Genomic DNA, 24,107 nt, shown 5'->3' on the forward strand with positions numbered 1-24,107 from the left:
TGAATTGAACATGTCCGAGGAAAAGCAGAAAGACGTGGGAGGCTGGAGTGTGTCGAGTACGGAGAATTCTGTGATGTGAATCTCTCCTCTGTCTTTCCTTCTCAGCTGTCTGGCATTTTCTCTTCCCTTCCCTTCCCTTCTCTTCTCTTCTCTCTCTTCTTTTCTTTTCTTTTCTTTTTTTTCCCTGTCTCAGACCCTGATTTCACGGAATCCAAAGAAGTGGTCTGGAATGGAAAAATCCTGAGATACCATCCATGGCAGTCAGGGGACAAGGAAGTTCACAAGCAAGAGAACTGGAGTGAAAAAAGTTACACTCTGTGTGTCTTCCACATAGACTCCTATGCCACACGTTTGTACTCTATAAAGTCAGATTAAGGTAAATATATGGCCTAAGTGAACTCCAACCTTATTGGTGGTCAGTCATTCATGAGTCATTTCTGCCACAGCACAGGGCAGACCCTGGATAGAATACTTCTTAGATGTGTGGTGATGCTCCTTTGTGTGTCTGCCTCCCACGAGACTGGGAGCTTCCTGAGGGCAGAGTCTATTCATAATCATCATTCTCCTGTGTGTTTTCTTGAGTTTGTTCATTTACTCAGCAAATGGTTCTTGAGGGTCTGTCTCTTTGTTCACAGAAATCACAACAGGAAAGACTCAGTCCTTGTGTTCAAGTTTGTTACAATAGTGCAGAGGAGAAATACAGTGAAATAGACAACTGATAGAAGGGGCTGTGTGCTAGGACGGATGAGGCAGCTTCCCCAGCCTTGAGGAGTCAGGAAAAGCATTCGGAAGGAATGATAGTTGAGACAAAGTTTGGGAATATTAATTGAACAAAGTGCATACATTGTGTGTGTGTGTGTGTGTGTGTGTGAGAGAGAGAGAGAGAGTCTGAGATGGAAGGGTATGAAGAATTGTGGATCTTGGGAACAAAGGATTTATGAATCCAGAAATAAACTCATCTGTATATTGTGAAGAAAATGTGAATTTGAGTGTATGAATGAATAAATTAATGCTTAGCGTTTTTGTTTACACACACGTTGTAGGGGCAGCTCAGGGGATGGAAGCATAAAGCCAAAAGGTATTTTGTTAATTCACCTTGATAAATCACTGTTCCAGATTTTTCCCATTATTTCCTGTAAGCAGACTCTTATTCAAGAGGTTGCTTGCCTAGTAGGTTATTCAGTGATTTATTGGGGTAGCAGGCTAAGCAGTCATCTTACTCTGGGGATGGCTTTATCAATGGGATTGGGACATACCCCACATCCAATGGCCAACATTCCTGTCTTTCCTAAACACTGCTTGAATGAAAACTATGGAATGAATGAATGACTGAAATAAGAAGTCTTCACCTAAGGGCTGTGCATAGAAGGAACAATGGCTACTGGTGTGTTTTATTTTTTTTAATTTTTAAAAAATATTTCATTTATTTATTTGGGAGAGAGACAGTGAGAGAGAGGGAACACAAGCCGAGTGAGTAGGAGAGGGAAAAGTAGGCTTCCCGACGAGTAGGGAGCCCAATTCAGGGCTCGATCCAGCGAAACGCAGACACTTAACAACTGAGCCACCCACGCACCCCACTACAGGTGTGTTTTAGATGCCAGAAGCAGATTGCTGGTTTGGGGAGTAGGGATCTGAATTCCAGTCTTTGCTCCACTGTTAACTTGTGGTGTGGCACTGAGTAGATAATGTTTCTCTAACCCATACGGTGGAATGCCAAGCAATGTCCAAGGTCCCTTCCAGCCCTGGAATTCTGTGTTTGTTTTAGTTCTGTCGGCCAAGGAGGGGGAGATGGCAAACATAAATGGGCACCTGCTGAGGAACTCCCTCATCGTTCTTGGGCAGCAGCCCTATCCTGAGGTACTCGTTCCTTCAGAAACATGGGCATCTCCAGGCCCAGAGCACCCTGAGAAGCTGTTCTAATCTGCCACACACATGTTAGTTCTGGCTGTCCATGACCTGTGCTCTCACAGGGCTGTGAATGACCACACTTCTGATGTCCTTCTCCTTCCCCTTGTGTCTGTTCTTCTGAAGTGATCCAAGAGGTAGGCTCTTCCTGATGTAGCCTTCCCTCGGATTCCACATGGGGAGCCTCTGCTCTGTCCATGTTCCCTCTCCTCTTCCTGCTCTGGCTGGAGCCAGACAGCAAGCCTTCAGATCCCAGCCCCTCTACTGACCACCTCCGTGGCCTCAGTCAGCTCTCCTAATCTCTCTCTGCCTTTTCTGTCAATCAGGAAATGTGGGTAACATTTGTTTCTACCTGATAGGGTTAATTGTAACACTAGTGAGATAATTTTTATAAAGCAGTGAAAACAGTACAAAGTACATTGTTACCTTCATCGCTTAAATATTTCTGCCCCATTCTTGGGCAAATTGTGGGGATACTGAGGCAAATAGAACACCATCTCTGCCCTGAGGAATCCAGTACAGTGCCATTAACTGAGTGCCTCTTGGGAGGAGCAGACACCTTGCCTGGACTACCTCATTGAATTCCCACCACCACCCAATGCGATGCTTATTCTTCCCAATTCACACCCCAGGAGACTGCAGCCCAGAGAAGTCACGTGACTTCCCCAGCATCCTGCCACTGGTAAATGGTAGTGCTGGAAACAGAGCTCAGTTCCCTTGAACCCCAAATCCAGGGCTCTTTCCACCGGCTCACCCAGCTACCCTGAGGCCGCCCTTACGTGGTTTATTTTGAGAAGAAAAAGCAGCAGCAAAGCACACTGGGAGTGAACTTGATGGGGAATAAAGCTCTCTGCTCAGGGCTCCACGTTTTGCTTTCAGAAGCAGTGGGAAGGCAAGGCTCCTGAGCCCAGCTCCCAGCAGCCCTTGCTTCAGCCCATCTGAAAAAGATCCGTCTTTAAAAGCAAGGAGCCAGAAAAAATAATTCATACTAAAAACAAACTCTGTCATGAGTCATTTGACTTTGCTTTCCCCCGAACACATAGTTTATGTCTTGGGCGAGCTAGGGCTAAGGGAACATCTGCTATGTTTTAGGCCAGCAGAGCCATTATTTAAGGAACTCCACATCCAATCTGTGCCCCTCGGACCCCGTGGTTTAAATCAAGGCTGGTGCTGACGGGGTCTGACAAGTTGTTATTTTTGTTGTGGCTGCATCAGGGTGTGATTGTGTACAAGTTTTATCAGGATGACAAGAATCACTTTGGCCCATGATTCAGAAGTTCTTGCGCCGTGCACTAGTCTGTGCAGTAGTTCGAGTGGCACTGTGTACGAGAGAATGGGGATGTGTGCACACACATGTCCCGACCTCTAAGCACCTGTGGCTCCTAGAGAGAGAAGGAGGGAAAGGCAGCCTCCAAGTGAGCTGCTTTCCATTTCCCTCAGCAGAGGCGGACACCTCAGCCCTGAGTCAGAGGATTTCTCAGTCCTGGCTCAACAGAACCCATAGAACAAGGCAAGTGCTTCCCTCTCAGTGGCCAACTTGCTCTTTTTAGGTATGGGGAAAATGATAGTAGACCTCCAACAGTACAGAACTGTAGAGTAAAAGACATAAGGCACAAACCTCTCTTGCTCCTAGGGGTAATCACTATTGTACATTGTATATGTTTTCTTAACCTTTTTAATGCTTTCACAGACCTAGAGAGGGGCCTATGTATAATAGTATGGTATAGATTGTTCTACAACTTTGTTTTCACTTACAAGATATCCTGGAATGTGTTACTGCACATAGAGCTGCCCCAGATCTATCACTGATAGTAATTTCAGAGTCTGAGTATACTAAAAATTTATTTAACCGTCATCCTGTTGATAGACACTTAGGTGGTTCCTAGTATGTCGCTTTTGTAAACGGTGATACAAGGCTCCTCCTTGGTATGGCTCTTTATATACAAGTATGAAAATCTCTCTTGGAGAGATAGAAAAAAAAATTACTACTGGAAGGATTGTGCATGTTTAAAATGTTGTTAACTGTGGCCAAAATATCCTCCAAAGAGGCTGTCCCGATTTGTATTCCTGCCAGCAGTGGCCCTGTGCCTTTGCCAACACTGGGTATTGTCAGTCGTTTAACACTTTTGCCAATTTCTTGGGCAGAAAATGACTGTTCATAGTTGTTTGCCTTTGCTCTGTTAGTAGTGAGAATGAACATTTTCTTTGTATCCTTGGTCCCTTGATTTCTGTTTTCTGTTAATGGCCTATGAATATCCTTTCTTCATTTTCCTATGGGATTATTTGTCTTTTTCTCACTGATTTGGAGTTCTTCATATGCTCTATATATCCGTCTGTTTTCTGTCATCTATATTGAAGACTTTCTTATAATATGTCCCACACCATCTACCTCTGCTTACCTCTGCTTATGATGTCTTGTACAGAAGTTTTAAATTTTCATATACTCACATCTGCTCTTCCCTGTCCTTATGACTTTGGGATTTCTTGGAAATGTTCCCTATAAAGTACTTTTTCTTCTCAAGCTATTTTTCGGAATGTTAACATTTTAGACCAGAACACACCAGGTTAGCAGAATGGTCTGTGGGTTTATGCAGACATTTTTGGTCATTTCACCATTAATTATGGGAAAATTCTGAAACCATATGGATCAGTCATAGAAGAATGAAAGGCAACAGAGATCCAGCTGAGAACATGTAGCCTAAAGGCATATATATGGGCCTTGGGCCATATCTAGGATCCTTTACTTGCTACTTGAGTTGGGGACATGATTCTGCTGCTCTGTCCCTTGGTTTATTTCTCTGTAAAATGGGGTGAATCACCATTTCAAAGGTTATTATGAGGTTTAACAACTCCCACGTTTCAGCATGTGGTCACTGCTCAATACATGTTTGTTTCTGTCTTTCCTGACAAAAGGCCTTTTTTCCCCCCTCCTGGATATTTCAATACAACTGGCCATTTAAAACACTTGACTTCCATCTCTTCTGAGGATTTTGTAGCTGAATAGTGGAATCAGCTTGCTCAAGAGTCTAACTAAGGCAATTTCCTCATGATGCATCTCAGTGGGCCTAAGGGAAACAAAACACCTACACCATTGCTCAATGTTGGAAAATTCTCTAGGGTGGCCGACCCCTTTTGGAGGAGAGAGCCAGGCAGGGCTCTGGGGGACTGCTTCAATCCATGTGGGTGGAGAGTTCCTTTTTCCAGAGCTTTTGTAGTTCCTGGGCTCCCTTAGCCTTTAACCCACGCAGAGGTAATTCCCTCTGCCTCTGAAACCCTCCCCACTTCCCCTCACCTTGCTGGCATCATTCATTTCTTATATCAATGTAGTGCTCTAGAAGCTGGGAGCTCAGGCGCTCGAGCTGGACTGAGTGCTGCCTTCAAAATCCAGCTCTGCCACTCTTGTTTTTTAAATTATTTTTATTAACGTATAATGTATTATTTGCCCCAGGGGTACTGGTCTGTGAATCATCAGGCTTATACATTTCACAGCACTCACCGTAGCACATACCCTCCCCCGTGTCCATAACCCAACCACCCTCTCCCCAGCTCTGCTAATCTTACTTGTGAGTCCTGGGTGGGAGTTTCTTAATTTCTCTCTGCCTCCGTCTTCCTGTCTGTTAAGATGGGAATTCTAGTGTCACCTGCCTCACAGAGCTCTTAAAAGAGTTAATGCTTATAAAGCAGGTGGCCCATTGTATAGTGTTCAAGGAACTATAAGGAGAATATATGTAATATCTGAATCCCATCTGCTCCTTTCATAGCCAATTAACTCTGCATGACATACTTATTCTAACTCAGCTTTCTCATTTGTAAAATGGATGTGCAAACATCTCCTTCATAGGATTGCTGGGAAAGTCACATGGCATAACATCTGTACTGATTATAGGTGTTCAATCAGTGGTGGCTACGGTGATGACGATTCTAGAGAAGGACAGGAGTGAACATGCAGGGAGGCTGGTGATTACAAAAGAAGGTTCTAGAGTCCAGACACTGGGTTAGAATTCAGTCTCCACCACTCTTGGTCCTGGGACCTTGAACTTAACCTCTCCAACATGCAATTTCCTGATGTGTAAAACTGGATGGGTAATGGTGCCTACCTCTAGGCTTTTTATAAGGGGGATATGGTAATAAATTGGCCCAAAGAAAATGCTTAATAAAATGAGCTATTATTGATACTCATATCTCCTGTTCATCCATGGGAGGATCCCTGCCTGCGGACAGATCCCTCGGCAGAAGGAATGGCTGTTCAGCCACATTCCCACCTCAGTCCGTTCTGCTGCATCTGGAACACAAGAGAGAAAAGAGACTTGCAGTCAGGAAGGGAAACTGAGGCAGAAGCTTGGTTTCTGTGGAGCAAGCCAAAATGATTAGGGCAGAGAGAAAAACACAATTAAGCATATCAATCAGCATCTATCTGCAGTGCCGCGTCTCATTTTGGTTCTGAAAACAGTCCTCTTACGTAGGAGCTATTATTTCCCATTTTTACGTATGAAAGTAAGGGTCAGAGAGGTTCACTGACTTGCTCAGGGTCATACAACTAAAAAATGGAGAAACTGGAATTTCAGCCCAGGTCTGTCGAGCCCCCAATTTCTCATGATTTGCTGTTAATATATGTCCTGCTTCTGTTGTGAATGACTCAGAGGCCAAGTGAGAGGGAGTGCAGGAGGGAGGGATGACCCCGATTTTCTGTGAGACTAGAGGAGGCAGAGGCAGGGGTAGGAGCCTTGAGCTGACCGGCTGTGTGTAAAGATTGGGAAATTTTGCCCTGAAAGACAGAAGAGTGTTTTCAGCTGAGGCTGTTTTCCAACTGTACCCTGTGTACTAGACCAAAGGTAAACCAAAACACAGCCATAAATAGTATTCCCAGAATTCCCATCACTACAGCCCACTGTGCTCTTTCCATTTGGTGGTGACTGTTCAAACACCCCATGTGAAAATGGCTGGGTCACGAAGTCAGTCACAGCCCATTCGAGTATACACATGTGCCTTGGTGTGAATTAAGATGCGGGAGTCCTCAGACAGATGCCACTGCGGAGCCCCAGCCCATGGCCTTGCTCCAGGCATCCGCAGCACCCCTGGACGAGAGCCACTGCTTTGACGGGGCCCACCCTAGTTCAGCAGGCATGGCTCAGCATGTTACAGAATATGTGCCTACAACTGTCCTTTCTCTGTCAAAGCTGAAATAAGTTTGAACAAGTCGTTTAGTTTGATGCATTTCAAAGACATCTAGTTCTAATGCGTTTAAAAGGGACATTGGTTCCCGAGTGGGAGGTGATGTTCCAAGGTTGTAGAGACACAGCCTGAGACTGGAATCTGGATCTTCATCCCAAACACATCTGATGCTGCCCTCCGGAACCTTTCCAGTGCAATCACAGAAGGTCTGCTGGCCTCTCCAGAAGGCAGGGCAAGAACGTGGAAGTGATGAGAAGGAGGTAGTGTTTATACTTGATGCTTTCTACTCTACCTTCAATTTCAGTACTTCCTCTCACCTGCCAAAATAACTAGGGCCGTGTGCTCAAATCTCGCTCCTCAAGAAGCATTTTCTCAGATGTCCAGAGTTCTTGCCACTCACCTATCCAGAACTTTTTCCTTCTTTTTCTAATTTTTATTTTTTATTTATTTATTTTTTAATTTTTAAAAATTATGTTAATCACCATACGGTACATCATTATTTTTGATGTTGTGTTCCATGATTCATTGTTTACGTGTAATACCCAGTGCTCCATGCAATCCGTGTTCTCCTTAATACCCATCACCGGGCTCACCCATTCCCCTACCCCCTCCCCTCTAAAACCCTCAGTTTAGTTCTTGAAGTCTACAGTCTCTCATGGTTTGTTTTTCCCTCCAGTATCTCCCCCCTTCATTTTTCCCCTTCCTTCTCCTAATGTCCTCCATGCTATTCCTTGTGTTCCACAAACAAGTGAAACCATATGATAATTGACTCTCTCTGTTTGACTTATTTCACTCAGCATAATCTCCAGTCCCATACATGTTGATGCAGAAGTTGGGTATTCATCCTTTCTGATAGTTGAGTAATATTCCATTGTTATATGGACCATATCTTCTTTATCCATTCATCTGTTGAAGGGCATCTCAGCTCCTTCCACAGTTTGGCTATTGTGGACATTGCTGCTATGAACACTGGGGTGCATGTTTCCCTTCTTTTCACTACGTCTGTATCTTTGGGGTAAATACCCAGTACTGCAATTACAGGGTCATAGGGAAGTTCTATTTTTAATTTCTTAAGGAAACTCCACACTGTTTTCCAAAGTGGCTGCACCGACTTGCATTCCCACCAACAGTGTAAGAGGGTTCCTCTTTCTCTTCATCCCCTCCAACACATGTTGTTTCCTGTCTTGCTAATTTTGGCCATTCTAACTGGTGTAAGGTGATATCTCAATGTGGTTTTAATTTGAATCTCCCTGATGGCTAGTGATGATGAACATTTTTTCATGTGTCTGATAGCCATTTGTATGTCTTCATTGGAGAAGGGTCTGTTCATGTCTTCTGCCCATTTTGACTCAAGTAAAAATGGGCTTTTTGAGTCAAAGAATTGGCTTTTTCCCTCTTAAGGCAGTGCTGCCCCCATGAACAGTGGGGGGGTCCCCTCAGTCAGAAGGATGCCTGGGGCATTGTTACTCATCTCTCAATGGATCGCCTGTCACTTACTTGGCTATATAGCCACAGTTAATCTGTAAGTTAGCATAGTGAGATAGGTAGATGTTAGTATTTCCCTTTACAAATTGAAGAATTTGAAGTTGAGAAAAAGGCAAACCACTTGCTCTAAGCTACAGAGCTGGAAACTGAGAGTGTCAGGACCCGAACCTGGATTTGTCTGAAAATCTAAAGTATAAACTCTTTCACGTTCACCCAGCTGGAGAAAGTGAGATTAATGAGTGTGTGCGCGCACGTGTGCGCGCGCGCACACACACACACACACACACACACACACACAGGACAAGAGTGCTTTCTAAACCGTGAGGGGCCGCCACCAGGGAAGGATGGTAAATATGACAGTTTGCCACCCAGGCCAGCCGAGTGTAAAATGGCTCCCGACAGGCCAGTGCTGAGCCCCTGGGGAAACTGGCCCTCCACAAGAAAGTCTGGGACTCACAGCTGCTGCTCCAAGAGTCTACCCACAAGTGAGAGGAAGTGGGGAGCTACTTAGGGACAAGGGTCTATGAGTAGTCCGGTAGTTCTGAGATGCCGTCGAGGGCCACGGCAGGCGGTACCGACTGCATAGCTTGTGGGGTCCAGTGCCGAATGAAAGTGGGAGGCCCTGATCACAGACAGGGGAGTCTCCCCTTCCCACTGGCCTGATGCCTCGGCTCCTGGCTGACAGGTGACCCCCGGGGGGTTCCAGCTTCCCCGTCACCCACCCCATTCGCGGTGGCAGTGGAGGTGGCAGGGAGAGCCGCTGCCTTGGCCCACCCCGAGACGCCACAGGCTCAATGCTGGATCTCCCCACATCAGTGCTTGCCCCTCCACGTCCCCCACCTTCTGTAGCCCTGTCACCGCCCCTGAGGTGCAGGGTCAGCAGTGGGATATGCTTTAGGGCAGAGCGCAGGGAGCCGGAGGCCAAGAATCAGCTCTAGGAAAGGAAAGGCGGCAGCAGGCCCCCCAGCCCACGCTCCGTTGTCCCATCAGCCTTCACTTGCAAAGCACAGATTCAGAAATAAAATTATGAAGGATTTCATGACAATGACTACAGATCACTAAGCCCCAAGCTTGGGCTCTTCCTGACGCGGGGCCGGGGGCGACAGAGAGAGGACACACCCATGAAGCAGGCCCTCCCTGCCGGCCCCTAACGAAGTTTCCCTAGCCAATGGGAACTGAAAAAATAAGAGCAGTGTATTGAGTTTTTAACAAAGCTAAATGTAAATCGATCTATTCTGAGGTCATGGTGATTTTTTTGTTTGTTTCATGTTAAGATCTCCTGTTTGTTACGACATAATGGTCAGAGTACATGTTGAGGAGTTGGGTTTGTCTGAATTCTGGGGCAGTCTGTCAGAAGAAGAAACACAGAATGGGAGCATTGAAATCAAAATGAAGAGTTCGAAACTTCCCCATAGCCTGTGACTCTAGAGAGAACGGGGCCTGTGATAGTTACTTCTCCAAATCACCCAACCACTGACAGTTTATACATCCCACACAGACCCAGCCTATGTCTGTGTCCTGGTGTAGTTATTAGTAATCAATTAAGAAACCTTAGGACTCAAAGGTGAATTTTATTGGGATAATAATAAACTAGGGCCACCCTAACTAAAGGTCCCTTCATGTCTCCTGAGAAAGCAAGCCCCACAGAGGCCGCTATTTCCCTGAGCAGAAAGCCCATGGCAGCCAGTGGAATGGTTGCATCCGTCAGCCTGGAGCCTGGAGCCTGGAAGATCCACTTAGATTCTGGGCTTCAAAGACTTAGTGGTAGATGGATCTGGGTGACTCCCAGCCCAGTGGTTTCTACCATTACATTGTCTCGTAGGAACATCAAGTTGAAGGCAAAGCCACTTTCCATCCTTTGATGAGGGAAAGTGTATCCACACAGTGGTCCACTGAACTGTGGATGTAGACAACATAGAGTGCCTTTGGGGGACTGCAGCCTAAACGGTTTTACTCCAGAAGATGTGGAATTAAACATAAAGAAGACAGCCGATTGCTATTAAATCCACATGCACAAAACCCATCATTACGGTGTCTTCTCAGCTCAGAACCAGAGAGACTTTCCCTAGAATAAACTGGATAGTAGACGTGGCTATAGGGTGGAAGAGGGGAGAGAGGAGGAGGAGGAAGAGAGAAAAATGGTGATAAAATTGAAAGGTTTTGAAATGCACCAAGTCTGTGCCATTTAATGGAGATTCTTTTTCTTGTTATTCCGTGTGTATGACATATGGAAAGAAATCGCCATCACTGGCTTCATAATCTCAGGCTTAAGAAGCCAGTTACTGACCTGAGGAGAGAGTTACATAAATCACAGTTTCAAGGCTTTCAGACAAAAGAACAACTTGGGGCAAGCTAGAGGGTTTGCGGGCATTTGGGTGACATTTCTGCATGCCCTTTGTTTCCCTCTTTCAAGAAAAGCCCTTTCTTTCCTTGCCTTCTCACATAACAGCTTGGGATTCTTGACCCCCAACCCCCCACCCCAGAAATGCATTTGAACTTGCTGGGTTTGTTAAGAGTCAGGGCATGAAGCATTTTTCCATGGTAGAAGAGTTCTGGCATTCCAAAGCAGAACGAATGTGGGATTTGGGAAAGCTGCCCTATTTGTGCACTTAATTAGGGCTCCCCAAAGGCAGCTGATCCACCAGTGTCATAGGAAACCGACGCCGAGGCCGGGGAAGGCTGAGAACTGTGTAAGCACCCAAGAGGGTAGTGAACACGGATTCCACACCTGTTCTCCACTGACTGGAATCAGGATGGAAAGGAAGTGAAGTTGGGGACTTTCCGACAATGCCCATCTGGATCTCGGGCCCGATTTCATCATCCGCGGTGTGCCCCATGATTGAGTCAAGTCCCCAAACACATGCACATACAGGACTAGAGCCAGTTTCCCTTTGGGTCTGTGAAATAAGGTCTCAATTCTGATAAGATCCTGGAAGCTAATAAAAGTCACAGTGGACAGCTATAGACATCAGAGTCTCATAAGTCTGTGCCCTGAGCCTGACCCTGCCACTCTTAGAAGATGCCAGGTCTTGGAGAAGTTACTCAGTCATTTCTGAACGTCAGTTTTCTTCCCTGTAAGAGGGCACTCCAACACCTATTGCACGGGTTCATTATAATTACCTTTGCGGAGTGGTTACTGTGCAGGGCACTGTTCTAAGCACAAGCTTCATTAGCTCTTCAGTCGTCTGGACCCTGTGGAGTAGATGCTATATTAGAGGCTGGCAAACACTCCCTGTGGGCCAATTCTTGCACGCTGCCCGTTTTTGCCAACAGTGTTTTATTGGACGACAGTCATGCCCATTTGCTTACATAGAGTTTGTGGCTGCTTTCATGCTACAACTGGGGGGCTGAGTCGTAACAGAAGCTGTGTGTCCCAGAAACCCTGAAATATTTACTATCTAGCCCTTTGCAGAAAGAAAAAAAATTGCCAACTCCTGCTTTAAATTATCCCAATTTAAAGATGAAGAAAATACGCCGTAGGCATTTTGAATAACAGCTCACACAGCTGGTAGCAGATGGAACTGGGATTGGAACCCAGTAACCTGGTTCCAGGATGGGTGCTCTTTACCAGTGTCTTGTACGTCATGTAGATGAAGCACCTAGCACAGTGCCTGATACACGGAAGACACTGACTTCATCAGTTTCACTAGCAGTTCTTCACATCCTCCCATAGAATTCCTTTCCGTCTCCCTTGTCTCCTCTTACTTCCAACTGCCTTTTCCTTCTCTTCTGCCAGATTGTCTTTTCAACTCAGCAGGCTTATACCCATTATCTCAATCCATCAAACAACTCTATGAATTGGTATTACTGTCTTGATTTAAAAGAAGAAACTAGGGACGCCTGGGTGGCTCAGTCGGTTGGGCCGCTGCCTTCGGCTCAGGTCATGATTCCAGGGTCCTGGGATCGGGTCCCACATCGGACTCCTTGTCCAGCGGGGAGTTTGCTTCTCTCTCTGCCTCTGCCTGCCACTCTGCCTGCTTGTGCTCTCTCTCTGGCAAATAAATAAATAAAATCTTTAAATAAATAAATAAATAGAAGAAATCACTCCCGACCTCTGAACTCCAGGAATTCTTTTTTATTATTATTATTTTTAAGTAGCCTCCAGCCCAGGGTGGGATTCGAACAGACGACCATGGGATCAAGACCTAAGCTGAGATGGAGAGTTTGGATGCTAAACGGATAGAGCCAGCCAGGCGCCCCTGAGCTCCCAGGAATTTTTACACTCCATTTGGGAACCCTCAGAATAAAAGTCAGTAGGAGCTTTTAGAACATTTGTTTTATGCTGCAACTGACATTAAAGAAAACAATCTCAGCTGTTACTGGGAAAAGAATTACAGTCTAAGTGGGTGAAAAAAATCAAAATACTAGAACAACGGCAAGCATTCAAAAGTTCTTTAGTCCGGACTGTAGGTGGCTATGAATCTAGAGAGGTAGGACAGGAGGATGGACCAGGGGCGTGGGGTGCGTGGACAGTTTCCAGGAGATGGCCCAGCATCGGGGTTGGGGGCCCTTGAACACAAGGCAGGTTTAAAAAGAAGAAGCTCCTATTAGGGCATCATGGGAAGGAGCCACAGAGAAAAGACGCAGAAATAGAAATATCCCAGAGGAACAAGCCCAGCAAATCCCTGAGAACTGTTGGAAGTCAGAAGGCTTGCCATAGCCTGGTGTCTCCCATAGCCTGTCTAGAACCTTTCACTGCATCCCTTGACCCCAGACCCTCCCCCCTCGCCTCCTGGCCACTCCCCATGTCCTTAGTTTTAGCTTCCTGCCACAGTAGGGAGTCACCCAGGACCACTCCTCCAGCTCCTTTTATTGGAATAATTTGCTTTGCCCTTGGGGCACTTTGACTTCTTTTACTCAAGATGACCCTGCCCCCAGCAGCCGGGATCCCCCCTTCTCCTGCCAGCGCTGGCATGCCTGGCCTCCCCACCAGGTTGATGCTCCTCAGAGCAGAACTGAATGACTTGTTCAGACATCTCAAGGCCAGTGCCTGGCAGCCCGACCAGTCCCATTTGTTCCTGGTAGCCACCGGTCCAGCTGGATGAGGCTATTCTGGGGAGCAACAGGAAGCCTCGTTCACCCTAGTTGAGTCTGTCTTAAGAAAGAAGCCAAAAGTGGCTTTTATGTTTTAAATATGCTCTAAAATGACTGTACGGGGTGTCCAACAGTTAAGAGCATGATCTCTGAAATCATAAGGATGTGGGCTCAGAATCCGGTTCTGCTCCTTGCCAGCCGCGCCAGCCTAGAAAATTGCTCATTTCAGCTCTCCACGTATGAAATGGAGCTGAGAGAAGGCCTGCCTTCTTAGGCAGGTGCAAGGACTCAGTGAAGTGATGTGTGTGAGCACAGATCACAGCCCCTGACCCACCGGAAGTGCCCAATCAATGGTTGTGACTATCGGCATCATAGTGTCACTACAGAAAGGATCATTCCTGGCTTGATGACATTACAGAAGGTATCATTGGTGAGACAGTTCGTTCTGACAGTTACGTATTCAGCATTTATCAGGAGATACATCCATGTCAGATACAAATACAGGGTATAGAAATAGGTTTATAAAAGAAAGCAACACACAGGGGCACCTGGGTGACATGGTCAGTTAAATGTCTGACCTCGTGTTGTCAGCTCAGGGCATGATCAAGGCTAAGATCAAACCCCATAGGGGCTCTGTGCTCAGCAGGGAGTCTGCTTAAGATTGTCTTCCTCTGGGGCGCCTGGGTGGCTCAGTGGGTTAAGCCTCTGCCTTTGGCTCAGGTCATGATCCCAGGGTCCTGGGATTGAGCCTCACATCGGGCTCTCTGCTCAGCGGGGAGCCTGCTTCCCCCTCTCTCTCTGCCTGCCTCTCTGCCTACTTGTGATCTCTCTGTCAAATAAATAAATAAAATCTTTAAAAAAAATAAAAATAAATAAATTAAAAACAAGATTGTCTTCCTCTCCCTTGTCCCCCCATCCTGTCTCTCTCTCTAAAATAAATAAATAAATCTTTAAAAAGAAAGAAAATAAAAAACATACATCAGTCACTTATTATAAGCTAGACACTGGGATGCCTGGGTGGCTCAGTCATTAAGCGTCTCCCTACAGCAAGGGTCATGATCCCAATGTCCTGGTATCGAGCCCCACCTTGGGCTCCCTGCTTGCACAGGAAGACTGCTTCTCCCCTTTCCCTGCCTCTCTCTCTCACTCTATGAAATAAATAAATAAAATCTTCAAAAAAAAAGCTAGAAAAAAACCCCTGTTCTAGGGGTTTAGGGACATTATTTCATTTAATATTGATAAGGGCTTCACAGGCAGATACCATAATTGTCATTCTACAGATGGAATCATTGAGGTTCAGAAGGATTCGCTCCCCAAAGACATGTCCAATGATTGCGTGTAGCACCTTGATCTTAAATAGATCAAGATATTCTGAGATGGAGTCCCCATTACTAAGAGCCACATTTTACGCCCATGCTCATGCAGTAGAATGTCTTTATGTACATTTCTATTACAGGAAAGTTCACAGAAAGGTGTCTTTAATTTCATCTTTATTGATGAGAGTTCTGGTGCCCACCTTGGCATGCAGGTGATGAGCCTGGTGGGCTGGCCTCTGACAAGTGGGGTTTTTGTCCTCATCCAGGACACTGTCTCTTCGTAACACGGGACTAGGAGTAGAGATGGAGAAGGTGACTGGTGAGGGTCTCATATTGGACTCACCCAAGACATACTTTGCAAGCTATTTTGTTTTTTTAAGCAAGTCCCAGTCATAAGCTTACTCTTTGGATTGGTGCCTTTTGCCTGTAGCCATTCAAAGCCAAGTATGTCAAGGAAAAAAAGGCCCTTCAGTTAGTTGAGGTTTTATTCTGTTTCTACTTTGGTGGTTTGAAACTAATTACAGACTCTGGGTTGTGCCTACAAGTACAAAATGAAATGAGAGTTTGAGCCAATTACTTTAATAACGAAGAGAGGAAAATCCACTTTTCTTTCCATTATCTAAAGATTTCAGGCATATGTAAGTTTCTTTTCAATTGAATTATGTGAAAAGTTGGCCTCAAGCCTTCATTTCACTTTGCCTGCCTAGAAACCATCGGAGATTTTTGTTTGAGAGAGGAGATGGCATGCCTTAGCTTCTCCGGGACTAGAGGGCTTTGTCAGAATAATTGCAGGCTAAGAAATTTTGGCATTATTATGATAGAATATTTGTGTGTGCTCTTGTGGGGGGTTGTGGGAAGGTGTATTATGATGACCCTTCATTTAAAAAAAAAAAAAAAAAAAAAGGCTGGAGGACCTAGAATAAATTTCAGGAGAAAGAGTTTTCATTCATCTCATTTACTGATTCACTGGCTTCCTGCTTCCTATGGCCTATTGGGCCTCCCTGGCCTGGCGCCCACCCCCTTTCTGACTCCATCACCAGCTGTTCTGCTCCTGGCCCAGGCCACTCCACCTACTTTGGCTTCTTTCTTTTCTTTGTGCGAGCTGAGCACACCCCCAGCCTCAGGGCTTTCACACTTCTGGTTCCCTCTTCGTGGAATCCTCTTTCCCTAGATGTTCACGCAGCCCCTTCCCTGACTCCCTTTCCGTCTCTCCTCCCATAACGCTTTAGCGGATATCCTTTCCAATACCAGTTTCTCAGAGAGATGCTCTTACTGGCTCCCCATGCAGACTGCCTGTCCCCCTCATTCTCCATCGTCCTCACCCAACTTGTCTTTTCCTTCTAGGTCATAGAACCGCCTGACATAATATGTGTGTCCTGGAATATATGTACATGCATATATATTCTTTTAACAAGCTTTATTTTTTAGAACAGTTTGTTTGTTTGTTTGTTTACTTATAGAAAAACTGTGGGGCTCTAGCTTTTATAAACACCATCCCAGCTTCCCTTCAGATTGCCGTCTTTCCCTTACTGTTACCGTCTTAGGGGTGTTATGAGTGAGCCAATGGTGGTACATTATTAGCTAATGTTCCTGATGCATTCAGATTTTCTGTTTTTACCTAATGGCCTTTTTCTGTTCCAGGATCTCATCCAGAATATCACATTACATTCAGTCATCATGTCTCCTTTGGCTTCTCTGGTTTTTGATGACCTTGACTGTTTTGAGCAGTACTGGTTAGATATTGTGTAGAATGTTCCTCGGTTGGAATTTACTTGATATTTTTCTTGTGATTCGACCAGAGTTAAAGTTTTTGGGGGAGAAGACCACAGAGACAAAGTGCCACTGTCATCACATTATATCGAGATACATACTATCAACATGACTTATCACTGTTAGCATTGACTTTGATCATCTAGCTGAGATCATTGTGTGCCGTCTTTTTCCACTGTAAAATTCCTTTGTTTTCCCTCTTTCCCTGTAGTCACTGTGTGCAGCCCACACATAAGAAAATTATGCTGCACTTCCTCAAAGCTGAGATATCTATATAACTTTGGGATTCTTCTGCATGGGACATTTCTCTCTCATTCAATCATTCATTCATTTGTTTGTTCATTCAATTTCTTTAGGACAGTGTGAACTCATAGATATTTATGTGCAATTTGGGGCTATAACCCAGTACTACTTTATTCTGTTCCTCAGTTTTTTTGGTTTTGGCCAATGGAACTCCTCAGTTGGATCCTTTATCTCTCTGAATGACCTCTAACTGTGTGTGATCTTTTTCATTCATTCCTTCCTTTCTGACACTACAGGATCCTCCAACCTCATTTTCATATTTCCTGCCCCAGTACTAGAATCAGTCACTTCTCCAAGGAGCCCTGATTCTTTTTATTGGAGTATGATCTCAGAAACCAAGATCTGGCCACTAAATGTGCTCATTGCTACTGAGCTATTGTTGCTTCTGGACCCTCCCTGCCAATACCTGTGTGTGTACTAACCAGTGTGTATAACCATATCTATAAATATGTATATGTGCAATTAGCTCTGTCTGTATGAAACTAACCATTTTTTTACTTTATCTCCAACCATAGTCTCTTAGCACACTGATCATCCTAGCCTCCCTCTCTTGCTTATCTGTAAGTTCCCACTCAAATACTGAGAGACCTGGCTCCTACCATCCACCCTACATTTCCTTAATTGCAATTGTCCAGTTGTAGAAATACCAGAATTTTTAACCCACACCCCTGTGCACTGTGACTTTATCAGCTGGAGTACAGTGCTGTTATACAGTCTCTTTTGCCTTCAATTTTACAAACTCTTCTCATTTCCAAAGTTCCTAAGGTCAGCGCCTTTATCTTCCACAACCTTCAGTGAGATTGTTTCATATACTCGTAATACAGTTGGCTTGCTTGACACATACAGCACATTCCATTATAGGTTACATATTGCATGGTTCCACTTATGTGGCATTCTGGAAAAGGCAAAACCATTGGGTCAGTAAAAAGATCAGAGGTTGTCAACTTGGGGAGAGTGGGAGGAGGATCAAATAGGTAAGGCACAGGGATTGTTTTTTGGGGTGGGGGGTGAATCTACCACGATACTGTCATTGTGAATATGTGACCTTGCACATTTGCTAAAGCCATTGGAGATGCCTGGGTAGCTTAGTTGGCTTAGTGTCTGCCTTTGGTTCAGGTCATGACTTCTGGAGTTAAGCTCTGAAACAGGCTCCTTGCTCAGTGGGGAGCCTGCTTCTCCTTCTTCTTCTGCTGCTCCCCCTGCTTGTGCACTTGCTCTCTCTCTCTGACAAATAAATAAGTAAAATCTTAAAAAAAAAGTTGAACATCATAGTGCAAAGAATGAACTTTAAGGTGTGCATTTTATCAAATGCTTTTTCTACATCTATTAATATGATTATATGATTTGTTTTCTTTAATCTGTAGATATGGTGAACTAAATTATTGATTTTTGAATGTTGAACCATCCTGTATACATGGAATAAATCCCATTTAGCTGTGATGTGTTGTTTTTTTTATTTGCAGTTGGATTTGATTTGCTGTTAATGACTTTTACATCTATATTCATGAGAGACATTGGTTCTTGGTTTTCCTTTCTCGTAATGTTTTTATCTGGTTTGGGTACTAGACTAATGGTGACTTCAAAATGAGTTTGGATGTCTCTCTCTGCTTCCATTTTCCTGGAGGAGGTAGTAAAGAACTGGTATAATTTTTTTTCCTTAAATGTTTGATAAAATTCACTATGAAACCTTCTAGACTTGGTTCTTTGTTTGTGGAAAGTAATTAATTATTAATTCCATTTCTTTAATAGATATAGCTGTCTTCAGATTATTTATTTCTCCTTGTGGAACTTTGGTAGTTTACATCTTTTAAAGAAATAAGCCACTGCATCTAAATTATCAAATTCATGGACACAGAGTTGCTCATAGGATTCTTACATTATCTGATTAATGTCTGTACGATCAGTAGTAATGACCTGTCTTTAATTTGTGCTATTAGTAATTTGTGCCTTCTCTCTTTTTATCTTGGTTAGCCTGGCTAAAAGTTCCATCAGTTTTACTGGTCTTTTTCTTTCTTTCACAGCTTTTGGTTTCTTTCATTTTCTCTAATATTTTCCAGTATTCAATTTAATTGATTTCTGCTTTTTTATTTCTTTTATCTTTTTATTACTTCTTTTCTTCTTTGTTCTTTTTCTTGGTTGCTGCTTCTTACTTTAGGCTTAAACTGCCCGCTCCGTCCTTGCCCTTCCCCAGGAGCTCCTCCTTAGATAGAGGCTGTTTCTTGTAGTTCTTTTTGTTCTAAGATATTATACTGGAGGCCTGTTGGTGTAGTTTTAAGGTATAAAGAAGGGAAAGAACTCTGTGATGTTTTGATTAAATCTTAGCTTTTACTGAACCTTTGTCCCTGGACTGTGACCTTCACTAATGTTTCTTGTCTTTTTTCCTCCTTCTTAGGTGAGACAGGAAAGCTGGAGTACACTGGACTCTGGCATACTTCACAGCGTTTAGTCTTTTTCTCCCCCTGCTGGAGTCAAGGGGGCAACATTCTTGCCTCTTCACAGTGAGATCCTGTAGGTTCTTGGCAGTAAACACAGATGCTAGCGTGGGCTTCTTACGAAGACTGCGACCCCTAAGTTTCTCAGTCTCACACTCATCCCTAGTGCTTCAAAATGACCACTGAATGGCCCATACCAGTGTGTTGTTCCAGTAGAAGATCTCGGCTATCACTGTCTGGATTCTCGTCTCTCTAGATTTCAGGGTGGTGGCTTGTCCTGAAACCTCTTTTCTCCAGTCAGTCCAAGAAAGATCAGTGATTTTCAGTGTTTTAGCTTTTTTCTTGTTGGAAGGAAGGGAGTAAGGACTTCTGATGTTTTTACATGTTGGAGCTTATCACCAGGAATCCTTCCATACAGTTGACCCTTGCACAGCACCGGTTTTAACTGCGTGGGTCCACTTCTGTGTGGATTATTTGAATGAATACAGTACAGTAATGTAAATGCATTTTCTCTTTATGATTTTCTTAACATCTTCTATTATTTTAAGAACACAGTGTATAATGCATATACAAAATATGTATAAATTGACTGTGTATGTTATCAGTAAGGCTTCCAGTCAATAGTAGGCTATTAGTAGTTAAGTTTTTGGGGAGTCAGAGGTTGTATGAAGATTTTCAGGTGTGTAGAGGGTTGGTGCCTCAAACCCCTGTAGTGTTCAAGTGATAGCTGTCTGTCTCCTTAATGTATTTCCTTTTTTTAAAAAAAAGATTTTTAATTTATATATTCGAGAGAGAGAGAGAACGAGAGAGAGAGCATAAGAAGGGGAAGGTCAGAGGCAGAAGCAGACTCCCTGCTGAGCAGGGAGCCCAGTGTGGAACTCGATCCCGGGACTCCAGGATCATGACCTAAACTGAAGGCAGACACTTAACCAACTGAGCCACCGAAGCACTCTCCTTAACATATTTCCTGACTTTCCATACCAGGATTAAAGTTACAGAAAAACAGAGACTATGTGTCTTTTATTCACTGCTCTACCTTCAGTACCTAGACTAAGTACCTGCTCAGAGTAGGTAAGTAAAATTAAGTAATTCAATGAGTCAGGTAATATTCACTGAGCACGTCAGTGTACCAAGCACTGTACTCAGTAAGGAGATACAACAATGAACAAGAAAACACCGCATGTCTACGTTGTTCCGGTGGTGGTAGGGGGCATGGTGGGCAGACACTGAAAATGGAAAAAAACACAGATTGTCGATTAGGGGATAGGGAGGTATTGAAGCACAGAAGCCATGTACTTCTGGTAACTGGGTGATGGGTATTAAGGAGAGCATGTGATGTGATGAGTACTGGGTATTATCCTGAACTGATGCATCATTGAACATTATATCAAAAACTAATGATGTGCTATACCTGGCTAATTGAATTTGTGAATTCAAAAAAAAAAAAAAAAAAGCAATGTGCTGGAACTGGCCTGGGCAAGAGGGAGGTAAAACATTTCCAGAAGAGGAGAGCATCACCTTAGTCGAGTTGTAGAGAATGAGTAGGGGCTAGACCATGTGAGCAAGGGCCACCCTGGCCAGGGCAGGGGGGAATGGGAGGAAGAGCAGGGACCTGATAAAGTCCGTGGCAGACAAGGTGTGAAGTGATTTTCTCACCCCGCCTCAGATAAGCATCAGTACTCCATACAAGGTAGGGAGTAGTAACTCCCATCACCCATCCGAAAGTCTGAGTGACTTGACAGAATGTCACCCATGCTGCGTGATGCAGCGAGTCTGTGTTGGGCCAGTGTTCATTTTCCTTCTGCGACAACGATGACTAAGGCACGACTCAGAGTCTGGCCGAGGAGCCAAACACAGAAACAGATCTTTATGGTATCAGTGCTTCCTTACAATGTGCTTTATTGTCGTTTTTCTTTTAAGACTTCAGCCCTAAAAGTAGTAACCTGAAAATCAGGGCCGTTCGGCGAGGGCCCACAAACCGCTGGGGGGGAGTTTTGTCAAAGAAGGCGGGAAAGAAAAATAAATGCGGGCTTCTGCTCTTCAAACCTCAGCCCAGCGAGCCGGGCTTCCCGGAATCCTTCAGGCCGCTTCAAAGGCCTATTGTGGAAAGTCTCCAAGTGTGTGTGGAAAACCTCACTGGGGAGCTTCCCAGTGAAGAGGCCTTTTAAGCTTGAACTGAGATGAAGGAAGCTGACGTGATGAGTCCTGCCAGGTGGCCCATTTTCTGAAGGAGCCCAGATTCCATCACAACCTTAGGAAGGTGGACTGGGGGTAGGGGGTGGGATTAGCCACTTCAGATTCTTTTGCCAAATGGTATCTTCTTTGATTGCAGAAAGCGGTGGAGATTTTATTTTAATCTTTTTTCTTTTTTCGCCATAGTGAAAGGTGGGGGGCATTCACCAAATGATTGATCTACCTGTAAATCGCTGACGACATCTCGTGAGGGCTAGAAGGGGATTCAGGAGTGGAGAACATCAAGGCTCCCATGTGATCCATGCCAGTTTCTACAGTAATGCCACTGTGTGTTCTGAGAGCCGGCATCCTCTGGGTTTTTGTCCTCATGCTTTGCCCTGCATCTGTGAAAGCTGCCTCCCCCACTTCCCTCGATCTGTCCTCAGTTTGAGACCCCATCTTCCTCTCGCCAGACACTTTGAAGTCAGAGAGACCCAGGTTTAGCTGCGTCATCTTGGACAAAACACCTTCAGCCCCACGGAGCCTCAGTTCCCTCCTCTGTAGAATGAGGGGGGTCCTAGTCCCTGCAGCATCCTCGGGCTGGGAAGGGGCGGCGCGCTGCTGCGTTGAGGCTCACCCGGGGTTCGCACAGTGCCTGGCACAGGGTCCGGATCCAGTCTGTTCGCACTGCCTTCCTCTCTGATCCAGCCCCGCATTCCGGGAAGGCAGGGGCTGTCCCGTTTGGCTTTGAGTGTTCCTTCTGCAGCTCTTCAGATCCTCTCCCCACCGTGTCCATATGCGCTTAGCTAAGTATTTTGAGATCACAGTGTATTTGAGGGAAAGTCCTTTTGGCTACAGCTAAAATTAGGTATCTCTTTTGCTCCTCTGTTTACCACCCCCCCTTCCTATTTTAACTAATTAGAAGCATTGACGCTTAGAAACACTTGCGAGAAGTTGGGAGAACAGCTGGGTTCTAGATACCAGCAGCTGCTCCCTCCCGGCAGGCACACAGGCGAGGGAGACAAGGATCCTGAGTCTGGGAGGCGGGAAGGGTGCCCTGGGGAAGGTGACAGAATGCCAGAGTCTGCAGCTTAGCAAACAGAACAGGAACGGGCTCTTACCAGGGGTCCTCTGCCTGCTGCTGAGGGGGGCAGGAACAAAGAGCCTGGGGAGGGAGAAGCGTGGGGATAGGGCAAAGAGAGAAGGGAAGGAAAGCACTGAGAAGCTCAGCTCAGCTCATTGTTTAGTTACATAACCAGGTACTTGACCCAAACCCCTGTTACTCCCACCTGGACTGCTGCCTTTTCCCCCAGCTGGGCACCTGCTCCAGGCTCCCCACTACTGCCAGAGAAGGCCCAGGAGAAGGGGAGCCCCACCCCCTCCCAAGACCCCTGCAGTGGGTTTCCACCATTGAATTTAGGCAAAATTCTACAACAGATGGTCCCTGAGTGGTTAGCTGCGCCGTCTCCCTCCACTCCTGCAATTGCTACAGCTCAGCCTCGCTGTCTTATCCTTCACTCCCTTAGTCCACCAGGTCTTCCTTTCCTGGAGCCAGATTACCTGAGTTTTATCCAGGTTTCTCTACCCTCTCACTATGTGATGGGCAGGCCCCTTCATCTTTCTGGGCCTTATTTTTCTTATCTGAAAAATGGGGACCATAATGGTAAGTTGCCTCGCAGGGTTGTTGTGAGGGTTAAATGAATAAGTAGTTATTAGATGTTTAGAGATGTGACTGGCACATAGTAACTGTTCATTAAGTCTTACCTATTGCTTGAGTCATCATTGTTATTGTTATTATTATTTCTTTTATTCCCTTGGCTGTAATGCAGCAGCCCCCCCACACACACATATAAATTTTTCTTGACCTAGGTTTTCCTCTTCCTTCAGCTGTGAGCTTACATGGCACTTCTGGAGAGAAGGATCCCCTGACCGCCCCCTCTCCCTGCATCTAAGCCGGTGTTGCTGTCACAACATGGTGTAGCCCCTTGTCCTTCGGCCTCATAGCACTTACTGTAACGCGTGATTACAGATATTTGGCGGAATATTTGTTGACTGTCTGTCTCCTCCACAAGGCTCCAAGCTTCCCAAAGGCGGGGCCCATGCTGATTTTGTTCACCAGTGACTGCCAGAGCCTAAAATAGTAATTGGCACATGGTAGATGTTCAATAAACACATATGAAGGAAGAGAGGGGAAGACGGAAAGGAGAGAGGGGGATGGAAGGGGGACAGGGGAAAGGATAGGATCATCATTGGGCAAAAGGGGAAAATACTCCTAAAGCTCACTCTGCCTGGGATCTAGTGGTCTCCCACTCCTTAAGATCGGAAGGGCTGGAGAGAACCTCCTGGCCCTCCAGTTCCTGCTAGCCACACTTCTCTTTCCCCCCACCATGTCCCACTCCCTTGGGACCCTGCTCTTGGCTTCCCCATCTTAGAGCTAGTCGATACAATAAACGTGCCTTGTAGTACGTGGACTATTCCACGAATCCTTTCTTGCCAGACATAACACATGTGTAAGCCT

At 45.2% G+C, this 24,107-nt stretch overlaps 1 protein-coding gene across 19 annotated transcripts in view; it reads left to right on the forward strand.

Moving 5' to 3' along the window:
• The window catches only part of FGGY (FGGY carbohydrate kinase domain containing), a 697,591-nt gene that overhangs the window by 637,184 nt on the left and 36,300 nt on the right, over positions 1-24,107 (forward strand). The window contains exon 15 of one of the 19 annotated variants that reach the window (XM_045064614.1): positions 19,378-20,236. The exons of the other annotated variants lie outside the window; for them this stretch is intronic. Coding sequence (XP_044920549.1) covers positions 19,378-19,431 — 54 coding nt within the window. The 3' untranslated portion in view covers positions 19,432-20,236. Of the gene's footprint in view, positions 1-19,377; positions 20,237-24,107 lie in introns of those variants that run through there. 19 annotated transcript variants of the gene reach the window in all.

This window comes from Mustela putorius, unplaced genomic scaffold, assembly GCF_011764305.1.
Source record: "Mustela putorius furo isolate JIRA1106 unplaced genomic scaffold, ASM1176430v1.1 tig00003853_pilon_pilon_pilon, whole genome shotgun sequence".
NCBI lineage: Eukaryota > Metazoa > Chordata > Mammalia > Carnivora > Mustelidae > Mustela > Mustela putorius.